Source organism: Trachinotus anak, unplaced genomic scaffold (genome assembly GCF_046630095.1).
Source record: "Trachinotus anak isolate AG129_WGS33_773 ecotype Australia unplaced genomic scaffold, CSIRO_AGI_Tana_v1 ptg000009l, whole genome shotgun sequence".
In the NCBI taxonomy this organism is placed as follows: Eukaryota; Metazoa; Chordata; class Actinopteri; order Carangiformes; family Carangidae; genus Trachinotus; species Trachinotus anak.
In genome coordinates this window covers 19,451,985-19,478,021 of record NW_027273860.1, presented here as the reverse complement: position 1 = coordinate 19,478,021, position 26,037 = coordinate 19,451,985, and the positions used below count along the sequence as shown (strand labels likewise).

The following is a 26,037-nucleotide window of genomic DNA, read 5'->3' as shown; positions in this document are numbered from 1 at the left end:
GTGTATGGAGGGAGGAGGCGGTGGATAAGGGAGATGAAAAGAAAACGCGCTCCCAGAATGCAGGAGGTGGAAGCACCAACCGAGAGGAGCGTTTTAATTGGCTGCCTGGAGACAAGTGCTTCAGGCAGAGGAATTAGTATGCATGAGATCTGCAGAGAGAGAGGGAGAGAAAGAGAATAGAGGGGGAGATCACAATAACATCACAAAGAATTTGGGGAATTGTCCTCCTCACTCAGACTTTCACTCTCCCTGCTGCCTCTATAAGAACCTCAAACTCACCAAACTCGACTTGTGCTGGTAAATTATGTTGAACATCAAGCGTTTGGATATAGATCAAGTCTTTTGTTGCCTATGTTCCATCATCTCTGCAGGTTTTCATTAGTTTATATCAAAAAGGTGAGCACCTTTTGCTTTCCCTCTTGTCTTTCAGAGTACCCCTGCTCAGGCATGCTGGGTATGGTATCAGGCTTGATCACCGACAACCAGATCACCGCGTCCTCCCACACTGACCGGAGCTGGGTACCAGAGAACGCCCGCCTGCTGACCAGCAGGACGGGGTGGACCCTGCTGCCGCAGCCCCAGCCCTTCGCCAATGAATGGTTGCAGGTGGATCTCGGCGAAGAAAAGCTCGTAAAGGGGTTGATCATCCAGGGAGGGAAGCACCGTGAGAACAAAGTCTTCATGAAGAAGTTCCGCCTCGGCTACAGCAACAACGGCTCCGAATGGAGGATGGTGTTAGACACCGGCGGGAACAAGCCAAACGTGAGAGATTTATCTTGTTTACCTTAACATTTCCATATTTTTTATATAATACAAGAAATTTCATGAGCAAAATAAGCAGTCGACACCATGACTGAGTGCTTCCCGCTTGAACTGCAGTGAACCAATGACTCATAAAAACAGATTAAGACAAACAGGGATTCACACATCATATAACCTAAGGAACCAATCCTGTCAACTTGCAGGCACGAGGGGGCAGGGCTAAATAAACCTGAAACCTTATCAGTACAGAGTTAGCCCAACCACTAACACTGTGTCAGTCACTGCCAGTTACAAGCTAACAAACAACATAAACAAATAAATACTCTTACTGTTGTGATACAACAAACTCCTCAAAAAATCCTGAGTCTGGGTCTGACTGAGGCTCAAACATGTGGCTGAGTCCCTCTGATGTTTCCTCCTCTAACCATCTTGATAGTCTCTGCTCTGGTGGACGGGGCACAAGGCCCGATCCAGATTTCTCAATGAGGAAGTAAGAGTAGATGTGTTTTTAATGTGGGAAAACCATATTAAACAAAATATTAACCATGGCAGAGGAACAGAGAGTTTAAAACAGGAACTTTAATGTCCAAAATTACTGCGATATTTGTTCAGTTCTGCCACCAAATTAGAGGCATAACTGTAACCAAACATTCCTCAATAATTCCTGAATGTGTTGGCAAAGTTCTTTCAGGGGAATGTGTTTGAATTGATGGTTTGATTTCTAGCACAAACTAAAAGACAGGTTTTACTTTGTAAGTTGTGGAAAATTATTCGAATACGTGGTTCTGAAAGTGTCTCTCAGATACATCTGAACATTGATTTCGACGCACTTAGTCAATTTTCACCAGAGCGTTGCGCCTGGCAGTTGTGAGTCATTCACCAGTCGCTCCGAGTCAATTTCAGCAGCGCTTTGAATCACATTAGGATAAGCATCTCGTGTCTCTCAGAGTCCTTTCCAAGTTTTTTTTTTCTTCCTGCTTTGTTTTCTGCACGACACACACCGCTCAGCCCCTTTCAGTGGATAGTGAAACCTCGCCAGAGAGGAAGAGGAGGAGGGTGAAGAGAGTCAAGGGAAAACAGGAGAGGAAAGACGAGACCGAGGGAGGAAAAGACGCACAATATAGAGAAGTGGTTCAAGATTTATCTGCCAGTTTCTCTGCGCGCTCGGAAGACACATGCCGACACTTTTCTCAATGCATGCACACGCTTACACACAAACAAAATGTATATATGAGCACATTCGCAAGCACGCACACACCCCCGACAAGAGCTACAACAGCCTGTCCCCAATTACAAGCGTCCCTGACAGGGCATAAATCTGATCCAGATGGGCTGATGGTTGATTTATGAAGGGAGTGAGGAAGATCCATACCCCCCCCCCCCACCACCACCCACTCCTGTCCTAGTTAGCTGCCTCTCTCCCCTCGCCTAAGAGGTTCCCAGCATCTAAGGCGCACCAGGCTCCTTTTACGTGATCACACGCATTAATCCACTTCCATCAATCCTCTATCTCCTCCTTTGCTTGCTTCTCTCACACCCCACATCCTCCTATTTTCCCTCATTTATTCCTTTCACTTGTGGAGGATCTGAGGCAGAGTTGAAGGGGCTGAAAGTTGCCTCTGACAGAGGTGTGTGCTACGCCGTCTTCGCTACCGGCCCCCCCCCCGTGTCAGATGCTTAAGCTGTGCTTTAGATGTCAGCAAGATGAGAGCGATCTGGTCATCCTCTGTTCTTTCACATCATCTTCCACCTACCCAGCACAGGCCACCCCCTCCACCCAACTTCTGGTTTTCAGAAGGCAGGATGAGTATGCCTCGGGGTATCTGCGTATGGAGAGCTGTATGAGTCAAACACCCAGCAGTGACATTATCAGCAATACTTGCTTCGTTTTTTCACTCACTCTTCCCTCTCTTGTCTCTGTCCGTCTTCCAGATATTTGAAGGGAATAGCAACTACGACACTCCCGAGCTGAGGACAGTGGAGTCCCTGCTGACCCGTTTCATCAGGATTTACCCAGAGAGGGCCACTCCCGCTGGCATGGGCTTACGACTTGAGCTCCTGGGCTGTGAGATTGAAGGTAAACCTGAACCCGTGTTAACACATCTATGTAAATGTCTTGCATTCTCTGTGTTCTGCATTAATTATCACTTCAGTTTTAGTGCAAAATATGCAAAGACGACAGGTAGCAGCAGCATTTCTATCCATGGTGGCGACATTAATACCTGTGGTACTGTGGTATTTCTCTACCAGCAGAAATTATGTTTCTACCAAAGTTACCACACAAAGTGAAACATTTCCGGTTGTTTTAACGCTGTAATGACATTTTTACTCTTGGTGGTGGCATTACTACTCCTGGTGATTATGTCTTTACATTTTTAGCCAGAAAAATACCCATGATGACTTGAAGTAGAAGTACCTAAGCAGCAGCCATGTAAGAGCTGGTCCAGTTCTCTAAATGAAAAGGAAAGGAGCTTCAGTGCTTCCTAGCTTATCTCCTTTAGCAAAGGAAATACTGGACCTTCCTTGATGAAAGGAAAGGAGAAAATGCCATCCCACAATTCCTTGTGCAGCAACATTTAAAGTGACGCACCATTGTAGTTTCACCACAGCAGAGAGCATCTATATGTTTGTGACACAATCCAGCACTTATGAAAATCCTTGCATGATTGGCTGAGCTCCACATCCATAAATACAGATTTCTTTTTCTTTCAAATTCAGTTAGGAGTCATCATGAAGAACAAGCACATTGGATTTCTAGTCAACAACATCATCATCATAACAAAACACTACATACAAAACCAAATCCCCTCCCATTGTGATGCATTAAAATTAATTTTCTCTTCTTAACAAATGCATAAAAATGTCAAAAGCGCCCATGTTAGGAAAGTCTTCTCTTCTCTGATATGTTCATGTCATATTTTCTTATTTCAACATGTTTTTGTGCTGAAAGGAGTATTTATCGTCCATGTGTTAGAAATAAAGTTAGTTTAAAAACAGCCTAGTCTAAGTGCAGCGGGATTCTCTCCACAGCACTGTTGTCTTTTCCCAAGTCCCTATGAATTCTCTGTCACATCTTTTCTTAACCTTGTGACGTTTTCCATAGAGGTGGAGGAGAAGTGGTTAGGAGATTATTTTGACTCTTCAACTGCAGCCCTAGGCTCAGTAAATTCATTCACAGGCAGCGTGTACATGTGTTCACATCTGATATGTCTTGACACACACCCAGGTGAGCCATCTATCATCCTAGCTAATGACATGGCTGTAAGTGGCCTGTGCTCCGTGTCTTTGCCACAGTCCAGGTTATTTAAAGATGTGTGTGAGGGTTCCTCTGTGCTGAGCCCACAGCTGTCCACCTCCTGCTCTTTATCCCTAAAAGGGACAGTTGTCTTGTCTCCCTGTTACATCAAAGCTGCCCCCATAGCTCGCCACTTCTAGAGGAGATCAAATGAAAGCCCACCTGGCCCTGTAAGGATTATTGCAGCCTGGCCCCCATCACACTCTTCCCAACCTATGCATGTCTTTCTTCTTTAAAAGGGCCGCACACACTTTGCTATCTTTAAAATTACCCCCATGTTTTTTTCCAGCTCTTTATCTGTCTCTCTCAGAGCTGATGTAGCACAGAAACAGCTCAGAGATATGAGAACGTGTAGCGCGTTAGCCCTAAGTGGATTTACATATTGGATTTCAGGGAGGCCCGTTCGGTTGTAAGCCTCATGGACTCCCATCGGGAGCTTTAGTCATATGATAATGCTTGTTTTCAGAGTTAATACCAAACACACACATAGTCACACAGACATATACACACAGAGCAACCACAATCACCTTGCCAAACATGCGGTTACAGGCATGTATACACAATCATTCACACACACAAGGGCTTTTACTAGTGTGTGTATGAGTGAATAAGAAGCCGTAGTAGGAGGGCTAAATCCTCATTTCTGTGAGAGGCTCCCCTGACGCAGCGCTGACCCCATCCCTGACCTCCCCCACCCTGAATCTGACAGGGGTTGATCTGCCTCATATTTCATCTAGCACAGGGAGAGACCAAGAGCATTGGCTCGCACACGTGCACACACCCTCACAATCTCACACACACACAGATACTGTGCAAATACATTTTTCAGGCAGTTTACCCCTATCTGTCGATGCCTCTCTCCCTCCTCCACCTCCTTTCTCCTCCCTCTGCACTGGGGAAGCCCGCTCATTACTCAGTCAGTGTAAACACACACAAATACATACACACACACATACACCGCAGGACGGCTGTGCGGCAGCGGAGTGTGGCATGGATCTAGGGCCTTGCCCACATCCAAGTGTAACAGAGCCATAATGATAGGCCACTATGGCAGCCAGGGGCCCTGCCTATAGCCAATCCCAAGCCCTGGTTCTGCATCTCTGAGTTACAGCCGCCCATGCCTTAGCTCCAGATCTATTTATATACCCACACCTCCACAGCTTGATAAAGGGAGGGATGCTAATAGCTCAGGCCTAGATTGAAACCCAGTGTGTAGCTGTGGGCAGAGCATGCAGAGAGTGTGTACACACATCTGTTTTTCTGTTCAGTTTTCTGTTCTGACCATAACACCAGCTGAAAACCAGCCCATGCCCGTGCTTTGAATGCTGTTATTGTGTGTCGCTTCGTTGCAAAAGCATCTGCCACAAAAATGTAATGTGATTTCAAACCCTGCAGTGTTTTCCTTCTGAATCTCAGTGTGTCTTTTGTGGTGTCTCTTCTTCGTCCCTGCAGCCCCTACGCTCCCGCCAACCACGCTAGTCCCGAGCACTACTCCATCGGACGAGTGCGACGATGACCAGGCAAACTGCCACAGTGGCACAGGTGATGACTACGATATGACAGGTGCTAACATCGCCCTCATGAGACTGCAACCACCCCCTCACCCGCCACCCCCTGCGCTTCCTTCTGTTATGGCTCACACTCGATCTGCTCCCCTTGATTCAATGCCACTGCCACTGTCCCCCAGCTTCGTCGCTCTCCGCCACAGTTTGGATTTGATACCACAGCTAATCTGCCATCTACTGTGCACATTTGCAAGCACACGTGCATGCACTCACATGCGCACTGTCATGCACACAGCTCTAATTAGCTGCACCTGTAGTTCCCCACCTCCCTCTTCAATCTGTCCCCTCTTAAGCCCACCTCTGCCACAGGAGAGCATTATCACGCTTGCACCAGAGATCAGAAACCTGCACATCTGCACACACCTGCTTCTAAACCAGCCAACAGCGAGCCTCTGCTGCCTCTCTTGTTTCTTTCATCTCTCACTTGCTTCGTCCTCCTGCACCTTCTTTTCCACGTACTCCTCTTGGCCTAATTTCCCACTAACCCAGTAAGTCTCTGAGCCTGCACTGCTGCCTGCACCCCCCATTAACCAGCAGTCTCCAATGATGAGCATGGCACCGTCTCAGTAACTTGTTCTGAAAGAATTATCTAAGTGCTTCATGGTAGATATACGGAGGGAGGGCACTTGTAAGAATTAAAGATCCCATATTGTATAAAGGTAGATGTCCATGTGTTTTTTGATTATAAAGCAGGTCTAGGTTCTATATTAATACTGTGAAAGTATCAAAGCCTCAGTCCACAGAGAAATGCACACAGCCTGTATTCAGAAACTGAGCCTTAAAACAAGCCGTCAGGACTTCTGGAACTTTCACTCTCAGCCATTCCCCAAGCCCCGCCCACCTTGCAGGATTTGGTTTCTCTGAGCGTTTACTTGAAATCTGCTATATTAATCTACCATCACTCAAAAACCAGGCAAAGTTCGGTAAGCCTATCAGAAGAGAGGCTCAGATCCTCTCCTCTGATAGGCTTACTAACCTGTTGTTACTAGAGCTACAGAGAGTCTGAGACATGAGATGTAAAACTACACTGAGATGGTTTTTGGTTCTTAAAACCACGAGTATATCTTCTTATGGATATCAACACTTCAAATTAAACACCAGAAAAGTTTAAAATATGGGACCTTTAAAGAAAGACAAGGCATGTGTTGATTAGATAAATTTAGTTAACATGGATACATTTAGCGCATGGGTGGACATATGGAAAGAAGCTTTCTTCAGACAAGGCTAACTATGCTAATTTGTTGTGACAGGTGGTACCACGGTGCCAGAGACTACAGTTGCTGAGGTTGATACCATTCCAGGTGAGCAGAAAATGTGTATATTTTTCTTTCCCATCAACAATTCCACTTCTCATAATGCACTGAACATAATGCATTTAAATATTACAAGCCAGAGTGTTGAAATATAGAGTAAATATTAAACTGCTCAAGGTTTTTTGGAATTAATTTACATAGATCTATCAAGCAGCATACCTTAGTTAATGACTGCCAGCTCGAGGCGGCTTCTTTCCTCTGATGTGTGTCTGTTATTAAAGCTGATGATATGGCCCTGAGAGGCTCCCGCTGACAGGGTGAGGGAGGTTGTGTGATGCAGGGCTAGCTGATGATTAGCACTGGTGCTCTGCTGCTGCCTTCTCAGCATAATCACTAATCACTAGGCCAACACTGACTCACACTAAACACACACACACACACACCACAACATATAACAGGAAAGCACAATGCAAATGACCACAGGAAATTAGGTGCGCTTTGTGGCCACATGCACAGACACACACACACACATAGCGCTGTCTCCTATAGCAGGTTGATGAGGCAGCAGCCAGCTGAGAGGCTGTGCCCCAGTCTGACCTTGGCTAATGGGCCATAGGCTCCACCCAGCCCCCTTCACTCCATCAGCTGGCTCTGTGGTCTGTCTGCAGTCTGCTGGGGCACCAGCCACGATAATAGATGAGAGCTGAGGTGCAGGTGTGTGCATGCATATTTGTGTGTATATGAACATAACCAAGTGTCTGCGGATAAACACTTATCTCTCTGACTTTTCATTTCAAGAGCCTCAAACCATGCATGCTAATCAGTTCTGTTTATGTGTGGCTATGTTTGAGTGGGTATGTGCTCACCCTAATCTAACAGGATGTAGTTGCTGTTGGCATTCGGCAAGAAAAAGTATCTTTTTCTTTTCTCTTGAAATGGCCAAGTGAGTCATGTGGCTGCTCATCTATCCAGAGCGGGTTGGCGGCCTCAGTCACAGCCTCCCAAGAATGGAACAAAAAAAATGCCAAAGCCATTTTAATTGGGAATGGGATTTCTCGATGAAAAAAGTGGCTTGGCATCTGAAATGCGTCTCCACATGGGAATTCTCTGTATCCTCTGTGTTTAATGGGTAAATAGAGTCATTGCCTGCAGAAGCTAGTTTAAACCTTCGCTTTATTAAAGGGAATATTGGCTCATTTGGAGAGCCACCTCATTGTGTCTCTAAAGGCATCTCCTGCTGGAGTTTAAGGCCGTGGGTAACATCCCAAACACCTCACTCCCCTGTGTTCTTTGGAATGCTTTATTTATCCAGTTTGAAAAGCTCGAAAGCCAGAGCTCCCACACATTTTCTTGCCACCACAGAGACTTCTTCAGCACGGCGTGTGTCCATGGGGGATTGCATTTTTGGAATGGGGCCCTGGCACTGTTACCATAGCTGTCTTCAAACCTCAAGTCCCTACACTCATTAAAATCCTAAGCTCTCTACGGGTTGCTATGAATGTTGCTTTCTCAACTGGACACCAAGTCTAGACCCCATCCTCCTTTTCCCCCACGCTTGTCTTTGTGCAGCACCTGTTCTTAATGTCCCTCCATACCTTTCTTTATGTTGTCTATTACATTCATTAAAACAGATCATTAACTACAGCCAAGATATAAGGTCTACATGAGGTCTGTGCTGACAGTTCACTCTTTTTCTCATCTCAGAGTCCTAACTTGCCTTCTATCTCAGTCTGTTTCTCACTCTTGAGTTACTGTAACTGTGGGACTCAAAGCTTATGTTCCGCAGATCATTGCTGCCCTCTAGTGCTTGTAGTTAGTCAGGGTGAGGGGAGAAACCCCTATGTGCAGCCTGCAGTTGAATCATGACATGCCCTCAGGTCACTGTTCAAGTAAAGCCTGAGCTCTAGGCAAATTCTCCTTTTGTAAAAAGGAGGAAGATGAAATCTGATCTCCTCTGATACATGATCTTGACCTTTCTTTCATATATTTGCAGATTTTCTGTGGTTTGCCTGCGACTTTGGGTGGGCCAATGACCCGTCCTTCTGCAGCTGGACATCAGAGGACACTGGCTCTAGGTGGCAGATCCAGTCCAGTGGTACCCCTACGCTCAACACTGGACCCAATATGGATCACACAGGTGAGAGCCCTGCAAGTTACCGCTCAAATCGACCATGCAAAAATGTCCAACAGGCTGGATGTCACATTCACTTTCAGTCTCAGTCCTTTCAGTCAGTAATACAAGTTCTTTCATCCAACAGGTGGATCAGGGAACTTCATCTACACTTTGGCAACAGGTCCCCAAGAGACGGAGGTGGCTCGGCTGGTCAGCCCTGTGGTCAGCTCCCCAGACTCTGACCTGTGTGTGTCCTTTTGGTACCACATGTTCGGGCCGCACATTGGCACACTTCATATCAAACAGCGCAAACAGACAGTTGATGGACCAGCTGACATCCTGCTGTGGACGGTCAGTGGTCACCAAGGCAACCGCTGGAGAGAAGGTCGTGTCTTTGTGCCTCGCACCAACAAACCCTATCAGGTAAAGCTCAACTCTCATGAAACGGGCCCTACTTTTCAGACTGTAGCTTGTTTGGACATTTACCACTGTACCTGCGCTCTGTGTGTGGCATTCAAGGAAAGGTATCCGAAAAGTCAATCTGTGCTTTTTTCCAAGGTGGTGATCGAAAGTCTGGTGGAGAGAAAGAGCTGGGGAGACATTGCTGTGGATGACATTAAGGTTCTCAATGGGCTCAGCATGACAGACTGTAAAGGTGAGGCTTTTGGTGTTCACAGTAAGAATACCTGCAATCTGTTCTTGATCTGAAATACGACCATATGCTTTTTACTGCAGGTTGTTATCTTTCAGCACTGTATTCATTTAGAATATCTTTTTGAGCAGATCCTGACGTACCCACTGAGCCCATGCTACCGGAGGATGGCTTCAATGAAATCCGTAAGTCATTTCACATGGAGCATTTATTTACCAATTCCTCTTTCCGGATTCCTCTAAAACCCTTCACAGTTTACTGTACGTTTCTCACATGTCATTCTCCTCTTCTGCCTCCATCTCTCCCCTACAGTTGAGGACATCACTGAATACCCGGTGTTTGTGGAGACCAACCAGATCAGCGGAGCAGGCAACATGCTGAAGACGCTCGACCCCATCCTCATCACCATCATCGCCATGTCTGCCCTGGGGGTCTTCCTGGGTGCCATCTGTGGCGTGGTCTTGTACTGCGCATGCTCACACGGAGGCATGTCGGACAGGAACTTATCAGCCCTGGAGAACTATAACTTTGAACTAGTGGATGGTGTCAAGTTAAAGAAGGACAAACTCAATGTACAGAGCTCATACTCAGAGGCTTGAGATGGAACTGAGTGCATTAGTGTGACTGTATGACGTGCAGAGCTTGCAGAGCATGCACAAGACTGGCTGTAGGCATATCCTCTCGTGTACACGCGAGTAGGTAAGCTCAAAGGACTGCCAACACCCCTCAACTCACTGGATGAGGGACAGGTTCAGGACCCAGTGGGAGGTTTGGACTGATCCACGCTTTTCTCAGGAGCTGCAGTAAAAAGAACCTACCAGTAGGGGACACTGTGTACAAATAAAATACAGAAAAAAAATATGTACAGATGATTTAGATGATATTTTAATTTTCTATTTTGATTTTCATTCATTTTTACAATCGGATGCTGGTGTTGAGACCAATTTATTAATAATGTTTAAAGTATTTATCGTTTTCTGGGAAAGAAATGTTTTTTCCACCATCAGTTCGTGAAGGCTGTTGTTTATTTTCAACTTTTGAAAGAGACGTATCAAAATGTTAAATGAACCATAACCGGCAAAACTGTAGATTTGCCCCATGTTGGTGTGGCATACAGGGTGTGCCCATAACCCAGGACCCTGAAACATGTACCCCCCCTTCCCCCTTCACCTGTCCCCCCTGTCACTCTAAAGTGAGGGTCCCATTCATGGCAATGTATGGTTCTGACAGTGCCTTTAGTACATTTCAGTTCGCCGCCTCTGTTGATGATTTTACTGTACATGGCTTAAGTTATGACGACAGGAAACAGGGGCACATTATCTTATAAATACCTGCGAAACAGGATAACAATCTATCACAGCGCTTTGTTTTGTTTTTTTGTTGTTTTCTGTCCAAAAAAACACACACTGTAAATAAGTTTTAATATATTTTATTGCCCTTTTTAAAGAAAGTAAAAAGGAAAAAAGCTGCAGTATCCCTTTTTTCATGGGTTTGTGTGTGTGTAAATACAATCTCCTGACTGTTTTGTGGAAGGTGCAGTGTTATGGTCTTTTTTTACTTTTAGGTTACGTTGCTTAGACGAGCAAGATTTGTGTGACGCTGACGTTACAGCAATTTCAATGTGCATTCAAGCCATCTGTCATCGAAACACCCACTTCACGAAAAACCACTGAAGACCGAATCAGTCAAAAGGTAAAAAAAAACAAAAAAAAAAACATAATGAACTCTTGGCACTCTCTTTCAGCTGATCTCTCATGTCTTCATCATATCTCTTCTGTCAGTTTGACTTGTCACCACAATTTTTCATATCCAAGTCAAAGGAGGTGGTAAAATTATGAAATGTCTGCCAGCATACCAAAAAAAAGGAAAAACCCAACAATCATCATTTCTTTGTTTTAGCTAAAACTTTAACTCATCACCTCCAAACATCACTGTGGATTGTTCACTGAAGAAGTGCTATCTGGACAATGCAGCTTGAATGCACTTTGTTTCTGATTCCCTCCTGATAGGAGCCTATTAAAAGAGGGGGTTCCCACACTAACTGAAGAATGGTGCTATCATTACTTTAGCCAGACAAAAGTGTCTCATGATTAAACCCAGTTTGTATTGTTCACATGCTGTATTGTAGCTTAAGGCCTCTTGGGGCCGCAAAGAGTTTTTACGTGTTTCACGTGTAGCAGCCATAACGTTGTGATGTCAGAGCTGATGTCATTAGGACAGGACACTGGTACAAGCGGGGGGATCGAGTGGCGTCACCTAAATCAGGTCACCTGGCCTCCTTCTGTGGCTTTACCAAAGGATGGTTGCCCCCTTTCTTGTTCACTGGGGGGCCTTCACCAATACACAACTACTCAGTTCACCAATGGTCATCAGTCACAAAAGAACTGACTACCTGCTTCGCCCTGTCAGAGCCCCTGGAGAGAAAATGACCAGGGGGGATGATAGGACGTGTAGAGAGGAGCAATGTGTCTGTTTTTCTATCTCTTTTTAAGCTTGAAAGAAGTGCAAATCTCACCTCAGTGTGAACTCTTCAAAATCTCTGCTGAGACTCTTTTGTTGCAGATGGATGGATGGATGGATGGATGGGACAATCCCACCATTACAAACCACAAGGGGAACTCTGTGTGAACTCCGCATGAGATTTACAGTATCAGGGCACAAGGGGCCCATGGGACCTGGAACTCAGTGGTTTTCCCGCACCACAATCAAACAATCAAAAACTTGATCGCAAGATCAGTGACATCTTTTACATCTGTGTGCATTGTACTTTGGTGCCGTGGTGAGCACATTCTCGGCTTGTTCATTTCAACCTCCCCACCGTCCGTCTCCGCTTTCAGCTATAGATGACAGTAGCTCCAGCAATGTGTGCTAAGATAACTAGAGAAAAAGGATACTGTAGCGTGGACTGAAGAGAAATGATGTTGCACTGATAAATATATTTAAGAGGTTTATGTGTTTATAGCATTCATTTGCAAAAAAAAAAAAAAGAAGAAAGTCAAAACACAAAAAAACAGGTGTTCATTTCTTTCATCTTTTTATATATATAGTTTCAGATTATGTGATATAATTCTGAAATGTAAAGATATTGAGATGTTTTCATTATTGAAAAAGGCATAATAGATTTTCCAACAGTAATGTCCCTGCCCCTTCATTTACATGGCATATTAACGCTTCGTTTTGTACTGTCATTCAAATTTTGTGCAGATCTTTTTTTTTTCTTTTTTTACAAGAATAAGAAAATAAGACTTTTATTTTCAATACTGCTTCTGTAATTTGCTGTTGTAGGGAAAAAATGAATAAACAGCAAGGCCTTAAAAAGAAAAGAGAATATTTGTTGTGATCTAGAGTCTGAAACTCAACATTTTTCTTTTCCTATTTTCAGTCAGAGCTTTGCGCAGCCGTGCTGTAGATGGTTCCCCATCGGCTTCACAAGCCGCTCTTTGAAACTAAATCTGTCTTTTGCATCAGAGTAATGTGAAAGCACCAAAACAGTGAGACAGTGATGTAAACAAGAAGATTTTGTCTAGTGTCTTTCTCACAGCCATCGCTTTCCAAAGATACAAATAAACAGTGTCTTTATATGAAGGAGGCTGGCCATTTATTTTAATATTTATCAATTACAGAGCAATAAATTGTGAATTTGTCTCTCTAAGCAGATGGAAGCAACTCCAGCAAAGTCTCTAATGTGAGGCTCCCCACCTATTAGAGTGGTAAACTGCGGTGAAAATGATGGCATGGGCAAAGGGCGGGTGCTGACCACTAATGAGAAGCTGATGTGAGCTACACTAACTCACTTACTCACTTAGATGGGTTTCATGTTGGCCTGTCATTAGGTGAAATTAGGCTTAGTCTTCATTTTCACTGACTTTTTTTCCAAGTAAAGCCATGTGCTTAAAATTTCCAGATTTTACACTTTTCCAGTGCTTTTATTTGAAGTGTTGATATTCATAAGACAATACATTTGTGGTTTTAAGAAGCAAAAACCATCTCAATGTAGTTTTACATCTCCTCTCTCAGGCATCTCTCTGGAGCTCCAGCAACAAGAGAGACTCTGAGCCTCTCTTCTGATTGGCTGATTTTTCTGAGTGATCAAATAAAAATATAGCGGATTTCAGGTAAATATTCAGAGAAACCAAATCCTTCAAAGTTGGATGGTGGGTTCAGGTGGGCTGGGTGTGGGGCATGGCTAAAAGTGGTGACTGCTTTGTTGTGACATCACAAAGTTATAGAAGTCCTGACGACTTGTTTTAAGGCTCATTTTCTGAATACAGGCTGTGTGCATTTCTCTGTGGACTGAGGCTTTGATACCTTCACAGTATTAATATAGAACCTAGACCTGCTTTATAATATAATATAAGGATAATAATATAACTTTATACAATATGGGACCTTTAAGTGTCCTTTAAGTGGGACCTTTAAGTGTTGGCATTTTATTTTGGCAGGACATTGACAGGAAATTAACTGAACACCAGGCTGATGAGAATAAGTTTCTTTATAGTTTAATATACTGTATATTGCAGCTCTGAATGTGAGACAAAAGTACAGAATGATGTCAAATGATTTGTGATGATATTTGTCTTATAACATTAGTGCAACTTAGATCGATAGCAGCGATACTTAGTCTCCATTATTTTAAACAAGCAAATTAGACTCATAACATCATTTGGCTGCATTTCCATCAAGCACAATTAACTACAAGACATTTGTAACCCAGCAGCCCCATTAGATCCTTCTTATCTCTCTTAAAACTACTTGAACCAACAGCTTTGCATAGCAATGCTTTGCATTAATTAGTTAATCAGTCAAGCAAGCAGGAGACAAACATCATCAATCATTTGTTTGTGTAGCTAAAAGTGATCAAGAGCTGCAATCAAAGAATTCAAAAACATAAGATAATTCATTCATTCAAAGAAAAACAGTTTTAACAAACTGCTCAGTTATTGTCAGTGTATCACTGGATACTCAAACAAGATATTATCATTTAGCATTAACACTTTTATAAAGGCTTTATATTAGAAAGTTACTACTAATGGTTTGTTAATGTTTATTTAGTTATTTACTAAAGCTATAGATTAGTTATAAGTTTTTAATAAGAAAGACTTTGGTGGTCTTTGTGTGAAACATACCTACATGGTTAATAGACCACCGTGTCTACAGTGATAAATGTTAATAAATCATTAATAAAGGGACGTGTCTTTATCACTTTCTAACAGATAAAAAGATCAGGTGAGTGTGAGTTACTAATAATCAAACAGAAGTATGGGCCGCTCACCCAGCTGTTACTGTAGCTGTAGTTTTCTCTTTCTGCCACTGTGTGGCAGAGTGGAGTGGTATTAACTAGTACACATCTGTCATGGACATACATTTGAAATGTGATCACAGTTTAACACATATTAAAACATATTTCCAACACACAGGGCTCATAGTGTCCTTTATAACAGGCCATAGTAGAGCTCATCAGTGTTAGTGTGGACAAGTCATTATTTTTCTTTCTATCTGATATGATACCACATAGAATAAGCATATATTAGACTATATATATATATATAGTCTATGTGTGTGTGTGTGTGTGTGTGTGTGTGTGTGTGTATACATATATATATATATATATATATATATGTATATATATATATATATATATATTGGACTAGAAATAAATACCGGAGGAAATAAACAAACTGTAATTATTCCTACAAACAGGGTAAACAGCTGTATTTTTTTACTGAAGACATTTTGACAGGTCACAGTAGGAAAAGTGCAGGTGTCAATAATAAAGTGAATTCCATTTTCAGTGTGTGGTTGTTCATGCTGGCTCCCTGTCACACCGTCATGGTGTAGTGTTGCCCCTGAACAGAACCATAGATAATGTTGTTAGTAACACCTGTGCTTTACCATGACAAGTCAAAGTCCTGTTATTATTTCATCATGACAGATGTTCTAGCAGTAACTGTGGATCCTATGAACAGGAAAAACATGTAAACAAACTATCAGTTTTATCCTATGGTTTTATCCTTGTTTCCATGCAGTGACCAAAACAGGCCACAGGGAGGCTCTAGAACTCAGGGAAGCCCTGACAAGTAACAACTTCCTGTTCAAATCATTTATTTAATAGCTGTTATACATTATATTATTGTATTTTAAAATAGTTTTAATACTGAGGTATGTTCTGCTGTGGATAAAGGGATGTTCTATTAGCAATCCATATCTGCATTTTATTCATATATTGTATATTCCACGATGTCTTTCAGTTGGTATAAAACATTTTCTCAGTAACAGAAGAAGAAGAAACATTCACTAAGATGAAGCAGTGAATTTCCATAAGGTCGACCACTCCTGCGTCGCGTAACAGTCTCCTTCTGACAGTGTGTGTCAAAAGTTTGACTTTCTGTTGGACAAACTTTTCTACACAATCTTCATCTTCATCACCTCCACTTCCTGTTATTTGGTGAAAACATAGTCAAGATATTTCATCTATTTTTGGTTATTCTTGCTCAGTCTGTAATATGATTCATGGACTTGCAGCAATGTCTCTGCTCTATTAATTCTAAATAAAAGTATGACTCATATGAATAAAGTGGTTCTGGATTCTCTGGAATTAAATGAATCTTTGAATGACTCATAAAAACTTAACAGTTGTGAAAAAACAAGGCTACATATCTTATGACAGACATATGAGCTATACAGAAGAGAGCGTGGAATAAAAGTGGGTTTCCGTACATTAAAGCAGATTAAACTTGTCACCCATCTGCAGGGATCAGTAATGGAGCACAGGGAACTAAAGAGCTGCATTCCTATGTAAACACTCTCTGGAGACTAAACAGGATCTGAGGATCTTCCGGACTTGATAGTTTGTTTTCTCTCACATTTTTCCACTGCATCTCCAGTGCTGAGACAGAAATAACTTTCCACTATGTTTAAAGCAAATAAATAACTGGCTGGGTTGATTATTTTCACTAAAACTGATCCAAAAACTGTGCTGACTCTGCGTGTTCTGTTTGGCATCTAATGCTGTGGAAAAGCAAGAAAAAATACTTGTGATTTTCACTTATGTGGTGTGATTATGAGGCATTCAAGTTTAAAATCTCACTGTAAAAAAGTTTTTATATGGGTTTAAATTGAATTTCTTCTCATGTACATTCTACAGTTGTCACAAATCAACTATAGTTATGAAATCTTAAATCAATTAAAAAATATTCATTTTTATCAGGAACAAGAAAAGTTTATTTGTATGGCAGTTGTAATCTATAATCAAAAATATATAAATGCAACACTTGCTCCCATTTTTCATGAGTTGAAATAAAAGATTGAAGACTTTGTCTCAGCACAGGAAAGCATTATTATTGCACAGGGGTGCGGTGGGCTGGTCACAGTAAAAGGTATTTAAAATACGCAGTTTTATTTTGAAAAAAGACACCGAATTAAGGTTTTCTCATGACTTAGGCTACACATGTGCGTTTTTTTTTTGTTTTTGTTTTTTTTTTTTGGGGGGGGGGGTCGTTGATCAGAACCCTAACCATAGAAATCCATTGTTCGGTGCCTATCAAATGTCTTAATAGTTTTGAAAACAAAAAACAAGGCCATTACAGCATGTTCCACTACAGCAAGGCAGGCCTGTGCTTGCATTAAGCGTAATTCTGTTTATATGAAAGTGCTGCATGTTGATGATGAGGATGATGATGATGATTATGATGATGATGTCCACTTTAATGGAGTTACTGACTGATGAGACACTGAATAGAAATGTTGGCAGCATCTGTATCAACAGACAGTCATGAACGGGGCTGTCCTGTAGCAGTGACGCCAGAGTCAGAGCGCTGCGTCCAGTCAGGAAGTTTAGATCAAATAAAACCGGAACACAAGCATGTGATTTCAAAATAAAATAAGCTGAGGCGTGATAAATGGCATTTAAAGTGTGGCAACATTGACCACGCAAACCAGGTTTCGACTTATGGGAGATTTGGGGGGGGGGGTTCTAATTTTTGGTGAACATAATTAGTGGCCCATACCATTTCATAAGCTTGACATTAGTTGAACTTCTTCTCCAGTGTTGCCAGTTTAGCGACTTCATGGCTGGACTTTTCAGACGCCTTTATCGACTTTTCAAAAATAAAGTGCCTTTCTATCAAAAAATCTATCAGGTTTTTGGACAAACTCTGTAGCTACTTCCCAGAGAGTCCGCACACTTGGCCTGAAAGAGGCCGCAGGTCCAGAGGGAGGCAGGGAGGCAAGAAGTAAGGTATTCTGTTGCCTCAGACTTTCTCTGGGAGGGATCTTTTTACACGTAAATATAGCTGAAACCACAGCACAGTCTTTGTCTTTGACTTGTGTGATTAGTGATTTTGTTAGACTACATCATGGTTATAAAATGAGGATTTCAGCAGTGCTAATCAGAGGCTGCTCATAATGTTAGGTCTCCATCCAGAGGGGCGTCGCGGCTCTGTATCAGAAAGGCAGATCGTTTCTGATCAGCTGTAAGGTTTTACACCACCTAACCTCTTGGATCACGTCAAGAATTTCAATATTTGAAGAAGGACTGTTTCATATTGGAATTTATATTATAAAAACATCATGTAGTAGGTGTCAGACTACTAGACCATCTTCAAACAATTCATATGGAATAACATTACTACACATCACAATATGATTTGGATGAATAATCATGAGGGTTATTCTTATTCCATCTTCAAAGTCACTCACCAGTAACAAAGTACAAATACTGTGGATGAATGAAATTGAACTATCTAATGTCACCAGGTTATTTTACTCACAGGTTCTAGTGTCAGCTGTTCTCATGGCTCCTGTAGCTGCTGTAATTGTGATGGTATACAGGGATGAATAATCAGAACTTCAACTGCAGATTATTGCACCTACATTATCTCAGATCGAGGACTGCAGAATAAACTGATGGTCAGACCAGTGTGCACAGAAAAATAAAAATATATGTCTTTATGAAGGACACTCTGTCTCTGTCGCTCTGAAGTTTCTCATGAATTAACAAATTCACAGATTTCTTGGTTTGTATGCCTTTACAAAAATCGTGAATTTTATTGTGCCTCAATTTTGTAAAATGATATCACTGAAATCTAGTGAAGTGAGGGCTTTTTTTTAATCTATGGTAGCTACATTTAAACCTACATTAAATTATGAACCAGCTTGAATGGTCTGAGTTAAATGGAGATGTTTATTTAAATGGAATTATCGCTCACTACTTGCGTTGCGTTTGGTTTTATTTTGAAGGTTAATACCGGAAAAGCTGCATAGTAGACTGTGTGATGACACTTTTTTTGCGGGGGGAGCGGAGCTCTGCGGTCTGTCCCTCCGTTCTTACCCGAGTTAGGTCGAGGGGAAGCGGTCCTCACAGCCGCGGCCGGGACTTTGTTTCAGGTGAAGCTGTCGAGCTGTTCCCACATTTGCTTTTCAGTATAAACTGCACACGTTCTCTCTGTGGGGGCAGGCTGAGGGGAATGAGTAGCGGGAAAAATCGGTGACTTTTTCGGAGGAGAAAGTGGCCCCCGGTGCCAGCAGGGCAGACAGTCGCTGCTGCGTAGCGGGTCATCAGTGGGAGCTGGACGCGGAGAGCTAGCTTCTCCTGGATGTAACAGCGCAGCGCCGAGGTAAACAGGCTAATACAGCTACTTTTTCAATGTTGTTTTTCTCCCAATCAAACAAACATTCACTCTGTTGTTGTTGTTATATTTCAGTAGTGAACTCCAGTGTGTTTTCATTACTTAAACTTTGATATTAAGGTACTTTAAGGAATTTCCTGTCTGTTGTATAATTGTAAAGCTCTTGCTTGGATTCATGGCTTTCTGTGATACTCAGAAATTAATGAATATATTGTAGTTTTACGATACATGCTATACAACCTGTCACAATAATAGTCGTTTAAAATAATTGGTGGGATGCAGTTGTGACTTATTGCTCTTTAAAAAAGTGGTTGTAATATATTTAATGTAATGTGATGGTGGTGGGGATGGTGATTGTGGGGGGGCTGCATTGCAGGATCATTATTCAGCTAATCTACATTGTGGATATTGTGACCTGCAGTTTGCTATTCATCCACACATCATGTAACATGCAGCAAGCAGTTGTTGCCACCCTCCCCTTTAATGTGGATTGTCATATGACAGGGCTTCAAGAAGTGATCTCACATGATGGAGGCTATTTAAATTAGTGAGGGACCACTTCACATCAGATGCTGGCGGCCCAGAGGGAGAGAGGTGAGAGAGGTCTTCAAGTGCTGAAAGGTCATAGGTCAGTGAAGCGAATCTGTAGGAATAGAGGGATGGATCTGATGAGTAGGTCTTCAGTTTGAAGAGGGGATGTACAACAAAGGCATCAGGATACATTCAGTGGTTTTGTGTGGCAAAACATAAAGAGTCTGCTGCTTGTTATTGCCCATGCAGTGCATGACTGACAGGCTGCACAGGATCCATTGATTGGATCAAGCAGCGCCCCCTCCTCATTTCATCTGAAGGAGAGGAGGAGGATGAGGGCCTGATAAATACAGCTGAGCGAGCTGACTCCACACTGTAGCTGGAGAGCCCACGCATCAGTTTAATCAGGGAAATGGAGGCAGGAATGGGTGGAGGACGGACAGTGAGGAGGGGAGGGGGAGGAAGGCTAATTGAGGAGGAGGGTAAATGTAGGACAGTGGGGGGGTGGGTGGGGTTGAAAGGCGGTAGCTAGTGGAGCCAGTAGCCACCAGCTGAATGGATATGACCCCAGGCCCCCAGGGAACAGCTGCTGCTACCGTGCTGAGGCTCCCACCTGATTTACGAGGCCACTTACTGCACATACGGGGCTACACCCAGGTCTTTCTTCTGCACATGTGACATTAGTGTGTGTGTGTGTGTGTTTGTTGCCTTTTCATGAGTGACGTACACCTTATGTGTTAACTTGTCCCCTTGGGGCGGAAGTGATGAATGTGCACTGTGTGTGTGTGTGTGTGTGTGTGTGTGTGTGTGTGTGTGTGTGTGCTGTGTTCCTATGGGACGGATGTGATGCATGTGTATGATTACCCTCTGCGACACATGCTCGCTGCCGGAGGGAGGGATCTCAGGCTCAGAGGCGTAAAGTAGTACAAATAATCGCCTGTTACAGCCATTTACCTCCACCACACACACACACACACACACACACACACACACACACACACACATTTATCCTGCAAGTTTGAGAACGGGTCAACAACTGATGATCCCAGAAGAGCAGTTATCTATGATCTGTTATGCAGTAAATCACATGTCTGACCAAACCTCAGCAGTCTTTCCTGCATTTCTCAAACCAAATGGTGATTGAGAGTCTAGTTAGATTATAGGGGCAAATCTAAGACTCAGCTATTCTCTGTGTGACACAATAACTTCCTTCAGTGCTTTTGTTCTGTACTATTCCTCTGAATATCGTTTTTGGCCCAGATTGGTCTATTTTTGCAGCTAGTGCGGGGTGGGCCGTACTCTTGGTTTTGGTTTATGACCTCTAGAGCTGGACTTAGCCTAAATGTTTGCCTATGCCCTTCCCTATGCACTATCGCTCTCTGCATTCAGCTCAAATGCACTCCCGGGCTTGCTTTTTTTTCAGAGAGGGCCTCCTGCTTCTAAAAACAGCTTCCGAAACACTGGGGAAGGAATGGCGTGGTTAAAGCTGACCTCTGCTTGCCAAGGTCTGCTGAGAAAATGAGGCTAAACATGTTATGTTGGTAGTAAATAGTTCCTGACTTTTGTGGGCTGCGAGTTCCGTCACAATGTGTTTATTATTGTGACAGTGTGAGGGTTTAACTGCGAGTCAGAAAAGAAATGTTTACGTGTCTTTCAGTCACAGTTTGTGTTTAGAAATGTGGCTTTATTTCACATGAATGCTGGCTTGTCTTTCACCATCACTTGCAATAACAGAGCTGTGATCAGAGAAATGGTCGTTTGATCCTTTATTGAGCCGCCATCACTTCTCATGCGCCTGCCTTCAGTGGCCTATATACATGAACACATAGAAGCAGTACAATGCAAACACTGTTCTCTGTCTGTGTGAATGTGGTCTGTTGCACGCTGACATCTCAGGGGTGTTAAGTGAGTCACCAGCAGACTCAGAGTTCAGACACAGAAACCTCCTGCAGGACTGTAACTTCATCCATGGAGCCTTCTTTACTCATTAACGTTGGAAATTCCTATATTTGCAGATGTGCATGTCTGATATAGCTTTGTTAAGAGGAGATTATGTAATGTGATAGAGGTAATGCAATAATGCTTGTCGGAAACTGCAGAAAATAATACAGTAAACTATGTAAAACCTTTTACACTACACAGATAGATACTTAAATTATCCATAGATCTTATAGTAGAATAAACATTCAATGCTTCAAAGGGTTAACCCTATCCCACTGTTAACAGTGAAGTAAAAAAAAAAACACTTTCTGATATGCAAGGGGCAGTAAAACTTTACAGTGATGCAATGAGTTTTTTCCATAATTAGTAGTGTAAGGGATTACAATTTGAAATTCAGTAATTAAAGTTCAGTTACTAATGCCTGTAAAGCTCTGATGTTTGATGGAGGTTTGGTATAAGTTTGGTCTCTTAGACTGGTCCAGGATGTGGGGCAGGGGGTGACCTCGACCAAAAGTAGACTCAGGTAATTCAAAGTTGTCCTATTTACATTTTTGGTTGGCTGATGTGGCAAATGTGAGCCCCAGGTACATACACATTCAGGAGTCACCTATGTTTTAGACCTGGACGGTGTGTTCCTGTGTGTCTGTGTGCAGTAACAGAGGCTGAGCTCATTGCTGGACGGTCTGTAAATCCCTGCAAACTGTATGGCCACCTGCAGTGTCTTGTTTTCTGTTTCTATGCGTGTTAAGTGCAAAGTATGCAAAGTGTTTTAAGGAATGATTTGCAGGCGTTTAAGGGCTTTTGAGGAGCTGACAGCTGAGTAATAAAATTAAGGTACCAAGTAACATATTCCTTCTGCTGCTCAGCTAATAGTGAAGTAATCCAATTACTTCATCAGTGAGCAGTTGGTTACAGCTTTTAAGTAACTTGCCCATCAGTCTAAGGGCAGTAGTTTGTTCTCCCCTTACTGATAAGACTTCATACCAACTGCTGCTTGAGGAACTTCACCGACAGAAGTGCAAGTACCATAAACTGAGGCAGACTAATGAGGCAGATCACTAGCTTGATTTCTAAGTCATTCATTTATATTCAGCACCAGCTGTACACTCCAAGGACATCAAGCTTGAAAGCTGGGAAGGTTTTCTACAGATCGAGCCTTTTACTCAGTCTGTTGTTGAGATGAAGCAATGAAGCAGTAAAAAGCAGAGCTCGAACACAGTTTTAGAACATGATGTTCAGTCAGTGGCTCCGTAGATGAAAGCCCCGAGAATTAAACATGACAGATATTCCTGTAGTGCTCCCAAGAGGAAATACATGGAGCCATAGAGAGCTCACTGTTTAGCTCTGCAGAGTTTTCACTCTCCCATGGTAGCGGAAATGGAGGGCCTCCAGTTCAAGTGTCAAGTCTGTGGCCTAATGAAAGACATCTGAGTGTCATTAATGTGCCCGTTTTCGAGCGTCAGGGCCTCAGCAGAAACAAGCAGAGGTGTCTACAGCTGGCCTGCTGCAGAACTCAAATCTGATTAACGCCAAACTTTGACACATCTGTCTGTGTAGCGAAAACTGAACTGCCTGGGATTTAATGTAGTAGTCAGGCAGCTTTCATACTGTTGTTTACTTTGTGCTGCTCCTCTCATGTATAATTGTGCGACTGATTTGTCCTGACTTCCCCTTTGAGCATGACATTTGTAGCTATGGGTGAAATACCTTGACGACAACTGGATGAATTACCGTGAAATTCGGTGCTATCATTCATGTTCTCCTTATGATGAAGTGTAATAACTTCGCTTAGTTTTTCATCTAGTTCCACCATCAGGTCAAAGACTGTGGTCTATGACCTCAGCAGTACTCTGTGTGTGCTAATTAGTAAATGTTAGCATGTTAAAGGTAAACAAAAGAAGGATTATACCTTCCAAACATAAGTCTGGTAGCACTGTCATTGTGAGCATGTTAGCATTTAGCTCACTGCCTCAATATAGCCTCAAAGACAGGGTTCCCATGCATCCTGGATAACCTTGACCGAGTTTTCCACTCATGGAAAATACGAGAAAAGTAAAATGTCATGGAAAATATTGTGTTTTCCTGGAAAATTATTTCAACCTTCTACTATTTTCAGGCAAAGTTATGTTGAGGATCATGTTGACGTTCAAATGGTGGCCTGGTTTATGGATGACAGTATTTTGAATAGGCTGCTATCAGTTTTGCTTGGCAATTGATGCAGGTTGGATGATTAACAACTGGGCTGAAAGGGGCTGAAACTCTGAAGAATCATTGCTCATTCAGTCAGTCCTCTTGGCTGATTTTAAATCAGACTTCCAAAGATAGAAACACACTGGTGTATGGCATGGTTCCTGTCTGCCATATGCGCTAGATCATCACTGGAAAATGTCCTTGAAAAGTCTTGGAAAATGATCTCTAGGAAAGAGTGGGAACCTTGAAAGAGCTGCTAGCGTGGCTGTAGACAAGACAGTTTGACCACTGGCTTAACTTTTTTTTAAATTTATTTTTAATTTTTAAAATTTTTTTAGCAGATGCAGTTTGTTTTCCAGTAGCAGCAGGTCTGCAGACGGACTGTTGGGACCATTAGGTCTGCAGAAATTCATTTATCACTTCACAGCTGTAAATATTTGCCTGAGACCCCAGACTGCTGTCATATATCTAAATTATCCCTCTCACTGTCTCTGCAACACAGATGCTGCTCTGATTTTTGTAGATTGTCCCAGAGAATTAATATCTGACAGCCGTTCATTAATTTCCACTGAGGTCCTTTGGCTGTGTTGTTTGTATTGTTTGAAGCAGTTTCCAGGCTTGTTTGGCTGTTCCCAGAGCTTAGATTACAGTGATGGCCTGGTTTAGGTTTAGAAATCAGACATGCTCGATTCACAAAGACAATATGCTGCCGTTTTGGCAGTTTGCAACATTTTCAACTCTCTGTAACAATGCACTCTGGTCCCCTCTCTCTTTCTCCCCTCTGTCTCTCTGTATTTCCTTCCTTTATTAAATGGATGCCAAGTATGTCATCTTTACAGCATCAAGGAGATGTGGCTCATTTCCAGGCACCACGACACAGGCTTCCTGCCTGATTCAGTTGAGCTTCCTGTGTTTCAGCAAAGGAAGGGCCGATTCAGCAAAGACAGGGAGTTTGGGGAGGCTTACTGTACAGCAGATCCCAGCTCCACAGGCTGAGCCCTGGGCTCACACTGTCACAGCCAGGCAACCCCACAAGAGCCTCAAAACTCGCCTACGTTTTAGCCCGGTGGTTGGTGGTGAGAATCGGATGCTCTGCCCTTCTGTAGATCTGCTTTTAGAAGAACACCATAAACGGTAAAACAGATGGCCCCTAAAAATGTCTGGTTTTACAGATGCCTGAGCAAAGCTTGTTTCTGTCAGGTTTCTGTCTTTTACCTCAAAAATGCAACAGTACAACAGCGCTGGAGCTATTTAATCACAGAACACCTGTCGACAATTAATTGAAGGGAAATTTAATCAATTACATTATTCGCACTAGGTTGGTTTTATGAAATGTGAATTCTGCCCAATGAGGTTAGTCCTATGTCTCTGTGGGGCTGAGGCAGATTTGTGATTTTGTGTCTCTTGTGATTTAGTCCACCTTTTGGAGTGATTGCAGAGGCCAGGTGTGGAAGTCGAGTCAGAAATAACTTGTTAGCGCTGCACAGCTATTTTCAACACAGAGATGGAGCCGTGAATAATGATACAGACTTGGGCCTCCCCCCAAAGGTTGTGGTTTTGCCTTAATTGTTTCTACTGGACTGGACTCGGAGGACACGATGTGATGAGATGTGAACACTATTCAATACAAATCTATGTTAGGTGCAAAAAAGGAAACCAGAACTGCCTAAGTGTTATTGATTTTCTGAGTGGAAAAGTTAGAAAGTCCTTCCAAGGCAATATCCCACCAGAAGTGTATCTTTAGCTTCTGTCACACACGGGGAATGTTGGCAGGCTTCACACCAACATATGTGGCTAAGTGTTTTGTGTGAAAAGCAGAGCAGAATTTTCAGGACCAGCAGCAAGACCTCTTTTAAACCACTGATAAAACAGGAATTTAGGCTGTAGCAACTACCCCTATTATTCAATTAAGCTATTACAGAGTGTGTCTCACTTTGGCTGCTCTGAACCATTTCTGCAGCTGCTGTAAAATACCTGATTAACAAAGACCTGTGGCTGTCTTTTTACACACTGTGTAACCTGAATGGAAAAACATTAGGGATGTCAGTACCAAGACCATTGAAATTCCACGATTCTCGATCCCAAATTCAATGCCACAGCAAAAAACAG

The 26,037-nt window shown here is 42.7% G+C and overlaps 2 protein-coding genes across 4 annotated transcripts in view; both read left to right on the top strand.

Moving 5' to 3' along the window:
* The window catches only part of nrp1a (neuropilin 1a), a 61,951-nt gene extending 50,779 nt beyond the window's left edge, over positions 1–11,172 (top strand). The window contains exons 10-18 of one of the 2 annotated variants that reach the window (XM_071485695.1): positions 431–762; positions 2,695–2,839; positions 5,510–5,599; positions 6,873–6,923; positions 8,869–9,012; positions 9,134–9,411; positions 9,547–9,643; positions 9,772–9,825; positions 9,953–11,172. In XM_071485695.1, the coding sequence (XP_071341796.1) occupies positions 431–762; positions 2,695–2,839; positions 5,510–5,599; positions 6,873–6,923; positions 8,869–9,012; positions 9,134–9,411; positions 9,547–9,643; positions 9,772–9,825; positions 9,953–10,239 (1,478 nt within the window). In that variant the 3' untranslated portion in view covers positions 10,240–11,172. Of the gene's footprint in view, positions 1–430; positions 763–2,694; positions 2,840–5,509; positions 5,621–6,872; positions 6,924–8,868; positions 9,013–9,133; positions 9,412–9,546; positions 9,644–9,771; positions 9,826–9,952 lie in introns of both variants that reach the window. The other variant, XM_071485694.1, reaches the window with a different exon arrangement.
* Positions 11,173–18,966: 7,794 nt separating this feature from the next.
* itgb1a (integrin, beta 1a) overlaps positions 18,967–26,037 on the top strand; it is a 30,902-nt gene continuing 23,831 nt past the window's right edge. Inside the window, exon 1 of one of the 2 annotated variants that reach the window (XM_071485692.1) lies at positions 18,967–19,254. The gene's annotated coding sequence lies outside the window, so the exon portion shown is untranslated. The remainder of the gene's footprint in view (positions 19,255–26,037) is intronic. The other variant, XM_071485693.1, reaches the window with a different exon arrangement.